This window comes from Sinohyriopsis cumingii, chromosome 1 (assembly GCF_028554795.1).
Source record: "Sinohyriopsis cumingii isolate HCF-2022 chromosome 1, ASM2855479v2, whole genome shotgun sequence".
Lineage (NCBI taxonomy): Eukaryota > Metazoa > Mollusca > Bivalvia > Unionida > Unionidae > Sinohyriopsis > Sinohyriopsis cumingii.
Genome location: NC_142961.1, coordinates 37,082,178 through 37,098,113, shown reverse-complemented (window position 1 = coordinate 37,098,113; position 15,936 = coordinate 37,082,178). Strand labels below are relative to the sequence as shown.

The 15,936-nt window shown below is 34.8% G+C and overlaps 1 protein-coding gene across 3 annotated transcripts in view; it reads left to right on the top strand.

Moving 5' to 3' along the window:
- The first annotated feature begins 789 nt into the window (after positions 1-789).
- LOC149806714 (polyadenylate-binding protein-interacting protein 1-like) overlaps positions 790-15,936 on the top strand; it is a 57,680-nt gene continuing 42,533 nt past the window's right edge. Inside the window, exons 1-5 of one of the 3 annotated variants that reach the window (XM_089956827.1) lie at positions 790-1,076; positions 8,623-8,720; positions 9,586-9,681; positions 12,166-12,396; positions 14,901-15,013. In XM_089956827.1, coding sequence (XP_089812953.1) covers positions 944-1,076; positions 8,623-8,720; positions 9,586-9,681; positions 12,166-12,396; positions 14,901-15,013 — 671 coding nt within the window. In that variant the 5' untranslated portion in view covers positions 790-943. The remainder of the gene's footprint in view (positions 1,077-8,622; positions 8,721-9,585; positions 9,682-12,165; positions 12,397-14,900; positions 15,014-15,936) is intronic. The other 2 variants (XM_089956834.1, XM_089956841.1) reach the window with 2 other exon arrangements.

Genomic DNA, 15,936 nt, shown 5'->3' with positions numbered 1-15,936 from the left:
TAAAAAGGCCACACACTGTTATGCAAATAACTTGATAATTAATGAGTTGTCTGAGATCTAGTCGCGCAAAAATTTGTACTTAGGTTACCAAACTGATGTTTTTAATTTGAACTCAAATCAATGCCTAATTGTTACAAATATATCCTGAAATTAACTGACATATTAAACGGCGACATTTCTTTTGGGTGAGAACGAAAGTATCGAACATCTCTTCTGTGATTGAGCTATTACTTCAGCGTTTTGATACTGTTTTATTAAACATTTTACACCTTGTTGCCCAAATTTTGCATATTTGTCCAAAAAGGAAATATTTGCAGGTTTTAGGTATATTTATTAACATTTCTGTTTAGGCATATTTGTTTATGTACATTTGTTTATGTACATTTATTAACACATCAGTCATCTTGACCATTGTATTGTATTTTTCTTTAGAAAACCAGTTTTTTTATCCCCCCCCCCCCCAACAAAAAAAAAAAAACAACTATGCGTGCGCATTTGTAAATAACTGTTGTATACCAGTGTCCGGCAAACATAAAGTTTGCAAAAGTTGTTCTCGTTTCACTTTTGAACATTATCAGCATAAATCAAATAATGAAGTAATGATTTACACAAGGAACAGGAAACAAACGAAATCTGTTTATACGCATTTAACTCTTTGTGTGTGTGTGTTTGTTAGGCGCAGATCTGATTTTTGGTCATTTACTTCCTGCAAATGCTTTTGTCTGGTTCCAACCCGTTTTCAAAATTTATCTTCCTAAGCTATATATATATTAAAGGTTAGATGCACCAGTCTGAGTTGGTATATGGGGGACCTCACTGTATACGTCTGAGTAAAATTCACCTTTCGATTGCAAATCCAAGATTAATTAGCGTAAGGGACGATTGTCCTTTGATTATTTAAACAAATCAGGGACTTAGAAAGGTTTATTTAATAACTGATTTAATGTCGTCCCAAGCCAAGGGCGCTGCAACGGGGTCAGCTGTTAGCTCGACCACCAGCTCACCAGAGAAAACCTTGAGAAAACCTCACAAACAAACAGAAGACAGATTGTTGAATGGTATATACGGAATACATGGTAAATGTTTAAGCGCAGCATGTTTCGATGTATGAATTATTTGCTTAGAAAGGAAGACTGTAGATATACTCTTCCAAAAACTGGTAGGTATTTGGAAAGTGACATTGTATAGGTCCATGTTCTAAACTGTTGATCGTTATTCGTGGAACTGTTATATTTGCACATGTCATAAAGTAGAAAACTGTGGTTTGAAGGATTCTGGTCACAGGGAGAGTATTAGCCAGCCCCCAAAAGTAGCAATGAACAATTAAACTTTAAAACATTTAAATGTTTACTCTATCTCTGCCGTAATAAGTGAATGTAGGTTTACCATGCTTCAGCCAACACAAAATTGAATATGAAGTCATCGTTTGTCGATTATTTAAATCCTGAAAAGTAAAGGATCTCCAATGGTGGGTCTTAATGTAATAATACTTTTATAACATATTGTTTGTAGAATTTTGGAAATTAAGTTCCAATAAAATCTAGATTGTATTAGTAGGTGAAAATAAGCCTAGTTGTATTTAGAAAGTAAGTGCATATAGGTATTTCTATATATTTTATAGCATTAATAAGTTTACATATGTTTATTAAAGGAAGAGTATATATTTGTTAATGAAATAAATTGGTATGTGATGGATACAATATTTACACTTCTTACAATTGATCTTCCTGCAACAAGCAGTAAGGCAAATATTTTGTCCATTTGTCTTGTTCTGATGTTGTTTTGGCATTTTTGCCATCTTTTTAATTTTTTTTTTATTAAACAGCTATATAGTATGCCATTGAATCAGATAGTTGAGTTCTACAATGTAAGACATAATTCAGATCCTGAATTAAACTTTTCAGTCATAGTTACATCTCTTTGCTAATATGTTTCTCCCGAATTTTTCTTCTTCCTCCTAATTGTTTTTCTTTTCCACAAAAAATGTAAGGTTGTTCAGGTGACCAGAACCACACTTGTTTTTAATTTGGTCCTTTATGTATGGGATAGGGGTAGATTGCCAGGACAGTTGGTGCTGTGTTACATTGTTCCATCTGCAGTTGACATGGGAACTGGAGGCCCAATTTTCGAGAATATCACAGAGGTCTCACTAAGATTTTAAAACTAGGAGTCCAGGACTCCCACTTTGGTAAAAATAGGAGTCTCACCATCAAAAGTTGCAGTCCCTTCCAGGGATCAAGCTATACTTGAATTATAGGGAAAAGTTACTTCTCCTTTTGGACAGAACAAGAAGAAGTAAGAACTCAACAGGAAGAAGTGGATGCAAAGCTAGAAACACAATATATATATATATATATATATATATATATATATATATATATATATATATATATATATATACACACACATACACACACAGATGTTCTCTTATTAAGTTTACATTTTTAGCCGACTTAGTCACCCACTTCATCTGGTAGCATGACCCCTGGCCCTCCCCAAAACACTGAAAATTAGAAGAACTGTTGGTTGCCGTTGAGTTTAATTTCTGTATTCTTTATAACACAGACATAGCTCTTCTTTATCCATCAGAGTGAGACTGAATTTTGTCAATCCAGGCAAGGACTTATTCCAAACACTAAGCTAGGCATCACACACTTTCTTACACTTAGCTACTGTCCCATCTGAACTATCAACTCTAGCAGCTTTAGCACTTTTTTTAATCTCGTTACAATCTTTGTCAGTTTGCTGTTTAACCCCAAAATACTTATCCAAATTTACGAATGGCATTTTGTCAAAGTCTCAACATGTCTTGATTCTGAGGTCACGTTCACTGCTTATTCCACTACATTCTGAAATTAACACAATAATGAAAGCTAAAGTTGTTTATTTGATGTACTTTTATAAATGACCACATGTACACCTCTGGGTCTTTCTGCCTCTGAATTTGATCACTGTAAATATCAGTACATTTTCCCACCCGGCTGCCAGTCAAAGCCTTTGAATTTAGTCAATGAATTCAGTTGTTGTAAATATCAGCACAGCTAATTGATCAACACATTTTCCCACAAAGCAGGTGGCTGAAGGAGGACTGGCAAGTCTTTGAATTTTGCCGCACACCTATTACATGCTTACGGAGGACTCCTGTCTCGGTGATTTTCTGCATCTCAGATCAAAAATTTGTGTCCAAATATGCGTAATAAAGCATTTCCAAGACCTCTGACATCACATAATTGGTAACCTATATTGAGACTGCTGCACAGCTTTGAGTTTAATTGTTTATTCGCACAATACTTTTTGAATCCCTATTTCCTTGTGAAAATAAATTCAGGCACAAAATCAGGTGCTTGCATTTTTCTAACTTGGCTGATTGCCATTTCAGCTGCTTGAAGACCACTGGTAGCTGAGGAATGTCAAAGTTGGTTGAACTCAGGCAGCATTTACTTTAAGGAAATGAAAGTGTCTAATTATATTAGGCTGAATGTTATTAGATATATTAGTGTTGTAAAAAAAAAAAATAATAAACATTAAGATTGTACAGAAATTTATTCCGAAAAAAATCTACTGGAAGTTTGTTTTGTACTGGTTTTGATTGAGTTCATACATGTGCTTTGCTCTCTCATTGCCTTGATCAAGCTTGCACAAGTTCTTGAATCTCTCTCATGCCCTTAATCTCCTCAATTTTAATAAACTCTTACCAGAGGAAAAGCCAACTGATCTGTTTGAAATGGCTGACAGCTGGTGTTAGAATGATCACTTCAGAAATTACTGAAAACAATCTTTATCAGACAAACAAATGTTGATCAACATGGTGAACTTTTGTATTCCTATAATTCCTGCTAAGTAAGAGTTTTACTGGGCTGCTGGATTTAAAGATTTTTTTTTCAGCATCCAAAATTTAACCATATACATAACTATTGCAGAATTTAAATAAATTTGCACACATATGCACATTATATATATATGGTTTTAAACTAAGTAACAGTAAAGAGCAAAAACCTACAATACAAAGTTAAAATTTTAAAAGAACTTACAGTATTATGAACTAAATCCCAAATAGTCCTAAAAGTTCCATCACAGTAATGATAGTATAGAGTGTTCCAAATTAATAACAATGGTGTTTTTAATGAATTCCAATTTTGAATGTGCTGATGTGCCAGTAACCTGGAATAGTGTTGATGTGCCAACGTTCTTTCTGTATCACAGTGATATGATCCATAATATCCTTGAATAAATTGACAATTATCCCAGAATAGTGATTTAATCCTGAATCAATGAGCACATTGTAATTTTAATGAACAATTTAAATAAATATAGTAAATCCTCTCAACTGAACACTAAACTTGATTTTGAGATATGGAATGAGTAATTTAAATATAAACAACCTTAATATAAAAACCTAAGACACAATTCGAGGACCAGGATTTGGTCATCTTAATGGAAATTTCTATTAAACTGTAAACAATAATTTGTTGAAAATTCTGATGTCGGAATAAAGACTAAATTCAAAGATAGTAAACATGCTTACCCTACATGACAATAGACATGTTGGCCTAGCTCTGACTATCAGTTATGGATAAAGATCACACAGTACAAATGTATGTATGTGTATATATATATATATATATATATATATACACATTTGTATTGTGTGATCTTTATAATGTGCATACACACATTTGCATGCCTGGTTTATATTAATTTTAGATGGTATTGGCATTATTATGACCCTAAAGACAGTAATGTTCTCCCCAGGACCACTTATTGTTGTGGTTCTGCAATGTTTTCATTTTATTGTGCTATGCTTTTGAACTCACCAGTATTTCATGCACTGCTGCTAATATGCTTGCATGTTTCTTACTAACCTTTAAAAATGATTCTGTTTTTAAAAAAAACATATCACCTCATTCTAAGCACAAGTACTAAGATGCCACTTTTTCTTTCTGATTTTTGGGGTATGCAATTAAGATAAATCAAAATAATTAGCCACTGATTTGGCTGTCATCTTTGTATCTGACTTGGCTTGATTGCCAGTGCATGACCATTTGATGCTGGTTCTGTCATTGCATTGAGATAGTCATATGGTTGGCATGCGATAATGGAGTATGCTCGTAGCATGTGTTGTATTTTGGTTGTTTGCAGTACCAGCTGAATTTGTGTGAGACATTATATTTCAAGTTAGTAAAACCCTTATTATTATATGCTCATTTTTTTCTCTGTTAACTTTACATTGTTAGAATCATTCAGTATTTTACGATATTGCACTCATGTGCAACTTAATATTGAACTCATGTGTGCCCAATAGTTAGGAACTTCTTTGTAAACAAATCATGTACACTCTTGTAGCAGACATTTTACGTTTTGGTTGATTAAATTTGTTTCTGAATGAACTTATCAAGATGTTTTGTGGACTGCCACATACCAGCTGCTTTGGCACATTCGGTGTTAACTTTTTTGATACATTGTTTCGGATTTAGGATAGCTATAGATGCCAGACAGGGTCCTTGCAAATAACATGTAAGTGACAAGGTTAAACTGTCTTCTTTAGCTTTTAATAAGAATGACCAAAAATATACTTAGTTTTGCATCCTGAATTTCCTCAAAATGTACTTTCTTAGTTCTGCAAATCCAAATTAGATGAGCCATGTCATGAGTTCTTAAGCTTGATTACACATTTCAAAATTGTACTGTAATTTTGACTATATGCCAAGTGCAGTTATATCCTCCTTACTGCACTCAAAATGAAATAAACATTAAATTCCATAGTGTCTTTTTGATAATTGCAATTGAAAAGCTTCATATTTTTCCCAAATCATGATTTCAAGCATTCAGTGACAGAACAGAAACACACTTGCAGATGTCAACATGCTTCTCCCTTGCTGCTTCAATCCGATGTATTTAATGTAGAATTAGCACAGATAAATCCAGTCCATAATGACAAAATGTTGTAGAATCAATAAAAATACCAAAATCTATTGATTCCAGTTCAAATGGAAAAGTTGTTGCAATGAGCATTCATTCACAATATGACTCCAAATTTCAAATTTAAGTAGACCAAAATGCCATTTTCTTTTGAAAGTTATGTCTATCACTCGACTAAGTTCAAATTTATCTGGGTGGAGTTATGTGCATATTAATAATGTTGTTGTGTAATGATGAATCTGCGGTTTTGAATTTAGTTTGGAACATGGCATACATTCAGTTACTTTGTTTCTTGTTGTGTATTTTTGTTTATATAATCAAGCCTTAGGTAGAATAAGAAAATGAACATATAATAGAAAGGTTACTGCATTTGTATGGGAAAATATTAACTCATTTTGTCGGATGGATATACTGCACTCCCAAGGTCATGCAGTATTTCCATCCGAAAAACTTGTTCATATTTTCCCATACAAATGCAGTAACCTATAAATACTCATTCAGTAAAAAGGAGAAGACCTTGAACATTTTAATACTATTTACAGAACATTATGTTTAAATTAAAAATCCATTTCTTTGGCAATGTTTAACTGTTTATTCAGGGTTCCAGGGCAAGTCTGGAGAAAAAAATTGAAAATTGCTGTTCCAGGTCTTAAAAATGTCAGGAAAAATTGAGAAATGGCTAAAAAGTTTTGAAAAAGTCTTAAATATTTTTATTATGGAAACCTGTACATGACTGCTCATTTGTGCTTGGGAGAAGATTTATTATGCAGATTAAATCTTGTTGAATACATTATATTTTTCTTCATCTCCTCACATTTTTAGTTTTAGCCTTATTAGGTCAGTAAACTTGGCATATTGTTAGGTCTGGAAATTTTTACATTTTAGTCTGGTAAAGGTCTGGAATCTGTTTTTAAATTGTGGCAGGAACTCTGTTTATCTCATCAAAATTCGCATTGACTAGTGTTTAGGGCTAGTTTTGCTTTTATATGTAATGTCTTTCTCAAACAAATCCACCAGCCACTAAGGTAGGAACTTATTGATTCACTTTGATTTCAAGTAAAAATAACTGCTTTGGTGCAGATTTCACACAAAAGCTATGAAGAGGAACAGAGAAAGGTTTGTTGGTTTCATCAAAATGAAGAAGGATGCAGAAAATGGGGACTATAAGTTATATTGTGTGAATTCAGGAAGTTTTTTGAAATCTTTAAGAGTAAGCCCACTACATTATTGTGTTTTAATTTCTGTCACAATCATATTTCAAGCAACCATATCATTACAAGTCCTTCTGAACTGCTCCAGTGTCCTAGTGGTTAGAGTGTCTGCCTTGGATGCGGGAGGTCATGTATTCAATCCCTGGCCGAGTCATACCAAAGACTTACAAAAATGGTACTAACTGCCTTGCTTGGTGCTCCGCATTAAGAGGATAGTGTTAGGACTGGTCGGCCTGGTGTCAGGATAATGTGACTGGGTGGGACATCATGCTACATGTCTGCAGCATGATGCCCCAGTGCTAGACATCACTATAAACTGCCACACTGCAGACATTGTAGCGATATGACTGAATTTTTTTAAAGCTACGTTAAAAATACAAAGCGATTTAGACATACATAGGTCTCGGAAATGCTTAATCATGGGTATTTGGATGCTAATTTTATATTGGGGGCGCAGAAAATCAATTAGTTGGGAGTCCTACATACACATGTAATAGGTGGGCAGCAAAATTCAAAGGCTTGAGCCACATGCAATGTAGGAAAAGTGTTCATCATTAAGCTGTGCTGATATTTACAATGACAGAATTTAGTGGCTGAAGCCCCCACCCCCATGTACATGTCGCCATTATAAGAGTATATCAAAAGAACATGCTGCAATAGCTAGGTGGCAAGACCAAAGGCTTTGACTGGCAGCTGGGTGGGAAAATGTACTAATATTTACATTGCTTGAATTTAGAGGCAGAAAGACCCATATATGTACATATGGTCATTGATGGCAGGTGTTCATTTCTGAGTGTAGCGGAATAAGCTCTGCACATGACCTCGGAATCAAAATATGTTGAGACTTAGACTTGAATGAGTATTTTGGTATTCAACGGCAAACTGATGATTGTAATAAGATTCAGGAAAGTGCTGAAGTTGTTAGAACTGATACTTTGGATGGGACAGTAGCAAAGTGTAAGAAGTATGTGATGCCTAGCTTAGTGCTTTGAATAAGACCTTCCTTGGATTGACAAAATTCAGACTCACTCAGATGGACAAACGATAGCTATGTGAGTGTTTAAATGAATGTAGAAATTAAACTCAATGGCAACCAGTAGTTCTTATAATTTGCATAGTTTTCTGGGAGGGGATTGCAACTTTTGCTGGACGGACAGACACTTGTCCCAGTATCGCCATTAATCCACCATATCTACTCCATACCACCTTGCTCTCAAGTGCCCAGTGGTTTAAATGCATTTTCATTATGGCTGTCCTAAAGATATGTAAAGGGAGAGGAAAATGTGGTCACACCTAGGCTTATACCTAGACTTTTTTAAATCTAGACAGGTGTCCTACAATGTGTGGCTCAATATTAAGTCAGATATGTGCATACTATAATTTTATGGTAATCATTCCCCTTTAGAAAACAACCAGATGTTAGCATTGCACAGTATTAAGCTCTATCCCATATTTTTGTTTCTTGTATCTCATTTTTTCCCCCTAATTTCAGATGAGAATGAAAACAACAGTGCTCAGTCCACTTCAAAAAAATTGTCAGCAGATGCCCCTGAATTTGTGCCGCAGTCTACATATCAGGCTGGAAATGATGTATTGTTAAAAGTTTCTTGTTCATTAATTATTATTCATGCATTTCATGCTTCCTATTTTAATGACTAAGCATTTTTTCAAAAGTTTTGTTCTTTATATTTTTTTCTTGTTTGTGACAAATGTTTTAAAAAAGATCACATGTAGCATTCCCAATATTGTATGCCTTTCTGTATAACAACAACTATTAACTGCATGAAATGATTGCATATTGTGTATAATTTAGGTGTAAATTTGACTTTAATCAAGCAGTATCATTTTTTCTAATTACCTCCCTTGAAAACTATCCATCATGTAATGGGTATATAATTATAAACAAAAACAAAGCATAATAGCATAAACAAAGTGTAATGGTATCAACAAAGTGCAATGGTATAAACAAAGCATAATGGTATAAAACAAAGTATAATGGTATAAATATTCTGTTTATGCATTGTTTACATAATAAATGGCACTGCCTGGTGTCTACAGATGCTCATTCTTTCATAAAATAAAATTGTAATCATGACAAGATTGGTATACTGATATTTGGAAGATAAGTATGATTTTTGTTGCTCATGTCTACATTAGATGACAAAATGCCCCAACAAATTAAGTGCAGGATTGATCTAAGAACTGGTGGACAGTTTTTCAATGAGAGTTAATTATGAAGTAGGTTTAGTGACAGTTATATGAGAGATTGCTTAGTTTGAATTTAAAGGATTCTGTTCTTTGCACTGCTTTTTTTTAAGCCTTTACTGAACTATAAAATAAAAACATTTGTCAAAGGAAAATGAGACTTCAGAAAAATCTAAAAATCCACAGTTGTTCTCTTGGTAGGTATCTAGTTTATTTTTTTCTCTATATTTACCTTATTTCTCTGTTTTAGAATAGCGAGCATTCCTCACTTGCAGCGTCCTCTCTTTCTGCCTCTGCCCCTGAGTTTGTCCCACGCAACACAACTTCATGTACTGCCACTTCACAGGTATTTGCCCTCCCATTGCCTTATTGTCTGTTATTGGGTGGTGGTAGTTACAATTACTATCCAAGATTTCCACTTCGAAATCCTACTAAATACTTTTTAAGACCATGGATAGAAAATGTCTGAAATGACATATTTGTCTGGAATCAAAGTCTCAATAAAACAGCAGAGAAATAAAAAAAAATTCTGCATTTTGCATGTATATCAGTCTGAAAAAGTGACAGAAAATTTGTTTCCAGCATGTTTGTTGCTTCATGAATGACAGATGAAAGTTGTTTTTTTTTTTTCATCTGGAGAAAGAGTTGAGTCGAGATAAATTGATCTTTAAAACAGATTCGTTGATTTGCATTATAATATAGTAGTATTATGGTACAGTGAGGGAAACATTGGATAGTAAGGTTATGACACTGATGCTGATGTTGTATCATAGTTTACATGACAGTCATAATAATGTTGTCCACAATTACTCATTTTTAAACTTTCCTTATATATATATATATATATATATATATATATATATATATATATATATATATATATATATATATCTGCCTGTTATTATCAAGCATTCTTCTATAGGAATCCAGGGATAGTTTCCATTCTGGTGTGTGTGTATATATATATATATATATATATATATATATACACATATTACAATATCTGTGTAACCTATCATTTCTAGCACTAACTATTCCTGTCACCAATTGCTACTTTCATCTAGGTTGCCACCTTAGTGAGAAATAAGCAAAGCTTTTAACAGAGTGTATCATTGAGCTTATCACCCGGCTTGGTCTTAAAGAAGTAGTAAATCAAACTTCTTGCTTTACATTAATAACCCCTTTTTCTCTGATCAGTTTGGGGGCCCCGAGTGGTCTAAAGCGCTCTCCGTTATGGATCACTGCCATCTCACCTCTGTCTGCGTGGGTTCGAGTCTTGGATTCGGCCAATGTGAGTAATGTGAGAAAGCTTGCCAGTAGCTTCTTGAGGGTGTGTGGTTCTTTCCGGGATTTTACCGGGTTCTTCCTCCACCATTCATACTGGCTGCCATGTATAGCCTATCGTGTGCTGAAAAATGGCGTTAAACCCTGCAACAACAACAACAACTGATCAGTTTGAATTAAGTTGTCAAGTCAAGGTTTTACATTTTGTAAAACCCTAAAGCATTTGTTAGTGCAGCAGAGCTGTCTTGACAACATGTATAAACTCAATTTAAAAATCAACATCATTGTTCCTGAAAATAATAATAAATACATGGCACATGCATCAATTGTGAGTTGTGTTGTTTTGGGGTTTGATGCTATTTTTCAGCACGTGATAGGTTATTTATGACATTCAGTATAACTGGTGGAGGAAAAACCGGAGAAAACCCAGGTAAGAACCACCAACCTTTGGGAAGCTTCTGACAAGCCTTCTCACATACCTGCATTAAGTGAGTCCTGGACTTGAACCCATGTGGACAGAGATGAAGATGGCAGTGATTGGTAAAGGTGAGCACTTTAGACCATTTGACCCCCTGGGGCCCTACACTTATAAATGTCAGTAAATTTGTAATCTAGTATTTAGTTTTAAACAAAAGAAAGATTTGTAAGCATCATTATTTATCAATTATGCAGACTTAAAAGTTTGCTTTTTTTGGTACTTTAATGTAGATGAAAGTTGTTTCTAGGATGGATAGAATAGAATGATTTTTATATCCCATCAAAAATATGATAGGGACACATGATGTAATCCTTGTTCATATTCTGTCTTGCTAACCCAGTGCTTTTTAAAAAAGTGTTAATAATTATGTGATGCCTTACATCTGTCCATATTTTTTGTGTCCGTTGCCATATTTCCTCCTAAACCACAAGTTGGAAGATACGGAATTTTGGTTGTGAAGTTAACTGGCATATCTTTGTAACAGACACTATTATGTTACAACTTTTGAGCATTCTTACAATATCGCAGTTCAGTATATAATGCTGTTCTCATTAGATCTCAATTCAATTCATATAGGAGTTCTCATCTTAATGCAATTGGTGGATTTGGGCAATGTGTACTGCATTATAACGAGTGAGAGCTGTATATGCATTGACTGATTATATATGTAAATGTTTTATGGCTCCCTGGTCATCGGATGGTGGTGAGCCATTGCATTTGTTAAATTGAAGTCTTGCATTTTTATCAGACTTCATGTGAATGTTATCAACATCTGCTTATCCATCACAACATCACCAGGATCAGAGTGGAACTACACAATATATTATTTTGACCTTGTGGCTAATAACTGCAAGATTGGTGTAACATATCTTTGCCGTTCATGGCAACCTTGGGGAAGGGTTCATTGATCAGATTTCAGTACATTGACGTTTGTTCCCTTAGGTCTAAATTGGAGGTAGAGGAGAATACAGGGTTGGGGATTAAAATATGCAGCAGAAAGTATGGAGATTTGCAATGGCAAGCCATGGCAGTTGCACTGGTTTTACATGTGTTATCTATATATTTCAGGAACCACTTTATGGGCAGTTTCAACGTTTAGTTTTAAATTGTCCCACACATCTGAGTGGGAATGTCATCAGTAATCATTGTTCTGCAACAGACCTGTTCAAAAATGCAGTATTCATACTGACCACCAATCCAGGTGGACTCGAGGAGCATATCAGGCCTGTGGTTGACATACTTCAGGGGGTCACAGATCCAAAAGTCAGAGATGAAATAATTAACATTTTACTTGAACAGGTAGGTTACTTTTTGTGCTGAAATATATATCAACACTTTGGGTCAGGCATGCATCAGGGTTTTAGCATCTTTCAGCCCCGATAATTAGAGGTTGCTTTGAGTATGAAATGCCATGGTTTTTACATAGACCTTACAGGGACTTCTCACTGTCAGGTGTCTCAGTTTAACTTTGATCATGAACCTGTTATTCTGACTGAATGCTATTTTTAGTTCACCTGACCAAAGGCTTCTTATGGTATGGTCATTTGTCCATTGTGAATCTGTCCATCCACTTTTGGGGGCCCCGAGTGGCCGAGTTGTCTAAAGCGCTCTCCATTACAGATCACTGCCATCTCACCTCTCTCTGCGCGGGTTTGAGTCTAGGATTCGGCTAATGTGGTATGTGAGAAAGCTTGCCAGTAGCTTCTCGTGGGTTGGTGGTTCTTTCTGGGGTTTTCCCAGGTTCTTCCTCCACCATTAATACTGGCCGCCATGTATAGCCTTTCGTGTGCTGAAAAATGGCATTAAACCCTACAACAACAACAACAACTCCACCCACTTTTGCTATTTTCGATATCTCATAAAAGGTGGCAATTTCAGTCAAACTCAGTAGGAATGTTCTTTACATCATGCTCTATCAAACTTGATTTTTGATTGACTCCACTTGCCATAATGTGGTTAACATAGCAACCATATGTAAGAAAAGTTCTCACCTTCAGAATGATTGAAACAATTTGGATCAAGCTTGGCCTGAATGTTTATGCTTTTAGATTTGTGTTTGTTACAGCTCACTTAGAAGTGTTGTGGCTTCAGGCAATTTTGGAGCTATAACAATATGGCGATATATGTTAGGAGTATTTGCATGGTGATATGAATATGTTGTATTGCCACATAATATTGCAATATGCATAATGCAGTATAAAAACCGAAAATATGTATTTTAAAAAGAAAATATTGACGCTTGTAACTTAATGATTTTATCGGATTAGCATACTAGTTTAATATCATCTTTTTAAATTGTGTTACATTGTGACTAGTTTAACATTGAACTACCAGTCCTATTTTTATTCAAATGGCTTTAGTCCAGGTGTTAAAACAGTAATATATTATGATGACAAAGTCTGGTACTTAATAAACTGTTAGTGAGTATTATGTATAAGGATGCAGGAGGTTTTGGGTTCAAACCTTGGCTGAGTCATACCAATGACTTTTTTTATATATAAAAAATGGTACTAACAGCTACCTTACTAGGTGCTCAGCATTAGGAGGTTAGTGTTAGAACTGGTCGGTCTCATGTTAGGATAATGTGACTGGGTGGGACATCATGCTACATGTCTGTGGCATGATGTCCCAGTGCTAGACATCACTATAAACTGCCACACTGCTGACAACATAGCAACATGACTGAAAAATTGTTAAAGCTACATTAAAAATCCAAATCACACATATACACACACATGTATAAGGATGTATATTGTGATCAGAATTGGAGATAAGTGTCATATCACTAATGGTGGTATTGCATCAGGTCAACATTTCTTGTACCTGTCTTAGGTGTTGCCATTAGGCCTTTATCTCAGTTAATAAGAATTTGTATCTCCAGATCTGCCTTACATGTGAAAAAAGGTGATTGCTACCATGCCTTAATTTTTACACCATGCCTTAATTTCTAACCACCATGGAAAAATACCAACAAATGATTAGAAAAATATTACATTTTAAAGGTTTTGAGATTAGATTACATTTTAAAGGTTTTGAGATTAGATTACATTTTAAAGGTTTTGAGATTAGATTATTGTTCTCATTGAATATTGACCTAATTGTTATCACTGCACACATGAACTTCGATGACAATTCATCCCTACCATGCTTTCAAGTAGGAAAAAAAGGGAGATGTACTTTAACTTGATTAACCAATCTATTAGTGGAGATGGTCTCTAGTGCAGCCGTGCCTTAAATTATCCCTACAGAAAGCCGTGCCTGACATTGCATCCATACAGTCATTTGCCGTTGTCTGGCTTAAAGAGATTTCAGTTCATCTGTGCAGCATGGCGTAGTGTCCATTCTCTGTTACCAAATATGGTTTGTGTTACTAATAATAATATCAAACTATGGTTTTAATAATTGGCAAGCATGTATAGGTGCACTTGTCGTTAAGGTGGTAGTTGCATAAAGGGAGGCAACAAAAAATTGGGTAAATGGTTAACCTGAAAGCATTTATCTCCCAAGGGTGTTGCCCCACGGCTGGTAGTACTTGAATTAATAATAGAAACTGCTTTTAAAGGAAAGCACCACATTAATTCTTCAGTAATGTCTCAAAATTAACGTAAATCTTTTTGTCCATTATAAAAATAAAAAGAACATTTAGAAAAATATTTTGAAGATAATTTAGAATGATATAAGCATGAGTAACAATGTCTCTGGAGTTGCAATTATGCGATATGATCTTGTGGATATAAGCAATACTTGAACCCTTCAAGCTGTCAGTACGTACATTTCTTTGATTTCATCCTGGTCTTTTGCAGGGAATAATGGAGTCCAATTTTCGATATACAGGAGCCAGACTTTGCAAATACCTCACTACAGAACTCAAGAATAATCCTCTATTTGTAGATTTTAGACGTCATTTCTTAAACAGGTACACTTCTTTCTTTATTAAATTCTGTACAGTGTTTGAACTATTTTTAGCTCAGTTAAGGTCAAGTGAACTTATGGTGCTGCCCCTTGTCCATTATTGTCGTGTGTCATTTGGTGAGTCATTCATCTGTCAAAAATTGCTTGTTAGCACACTGGAGTCCATATTTCTTATCTGATTTCAGTCAGACTTGGAATATGGATTTATATCATCAAAATTTCAGATCAAATTGAGAATGAGTATGATCCATAATATTACTATGGTGATCTTGTAGCTTTTTGGCCTTCCTTGTTACTACTCTGGTGTTCATGCTTCTGATCTAATTTGGTAAAACATGGAATGTATGCTTAGATTAGTAAGATCCTCTGCAAGTTTTTCTATGAGTGAGACCGATGCGTAGGAAAGAGTTAGTCTTGCATCTGATTGGCTGAGCTTGTTACCACTCTGGAGTCATACGTTTAATATGATTTTGATCAAACTTGGAATAAAATGCTGATATGATTACTGTCTCCAATAAGTTCAGTAATGAGCAAGATCTTCATATATTTTCGAGGTGATCTTGCATGTGATTGGCTGAGCTTATTCCCACTCTGGAAGCTGTAATTCTGTTCTGAATTTGTTCAAACTTGGAATATGGGCTTGTAATCAAGATCTTGGGTAATTTCAAAAGTGAGTGGGAACAATGCATAATAATGATGTGATCTTGCATCTTATTGGCTGATGAAAGTTAGCACTCTGAAAGCCATTTGCATTTGATCAGCTGACCTTGTTAGCACTCCTGAAGCCATATTTTTGATGTGTTGATTTTTATTATCACGATTAATGGTGCTGTTGATTATATTATATACTGTGCATGTTACATTTTATTGTCAGAAAGGTTTTGTATCAGTCTATAGTTAAACAATAAAAACAATGTGATTTAAAGT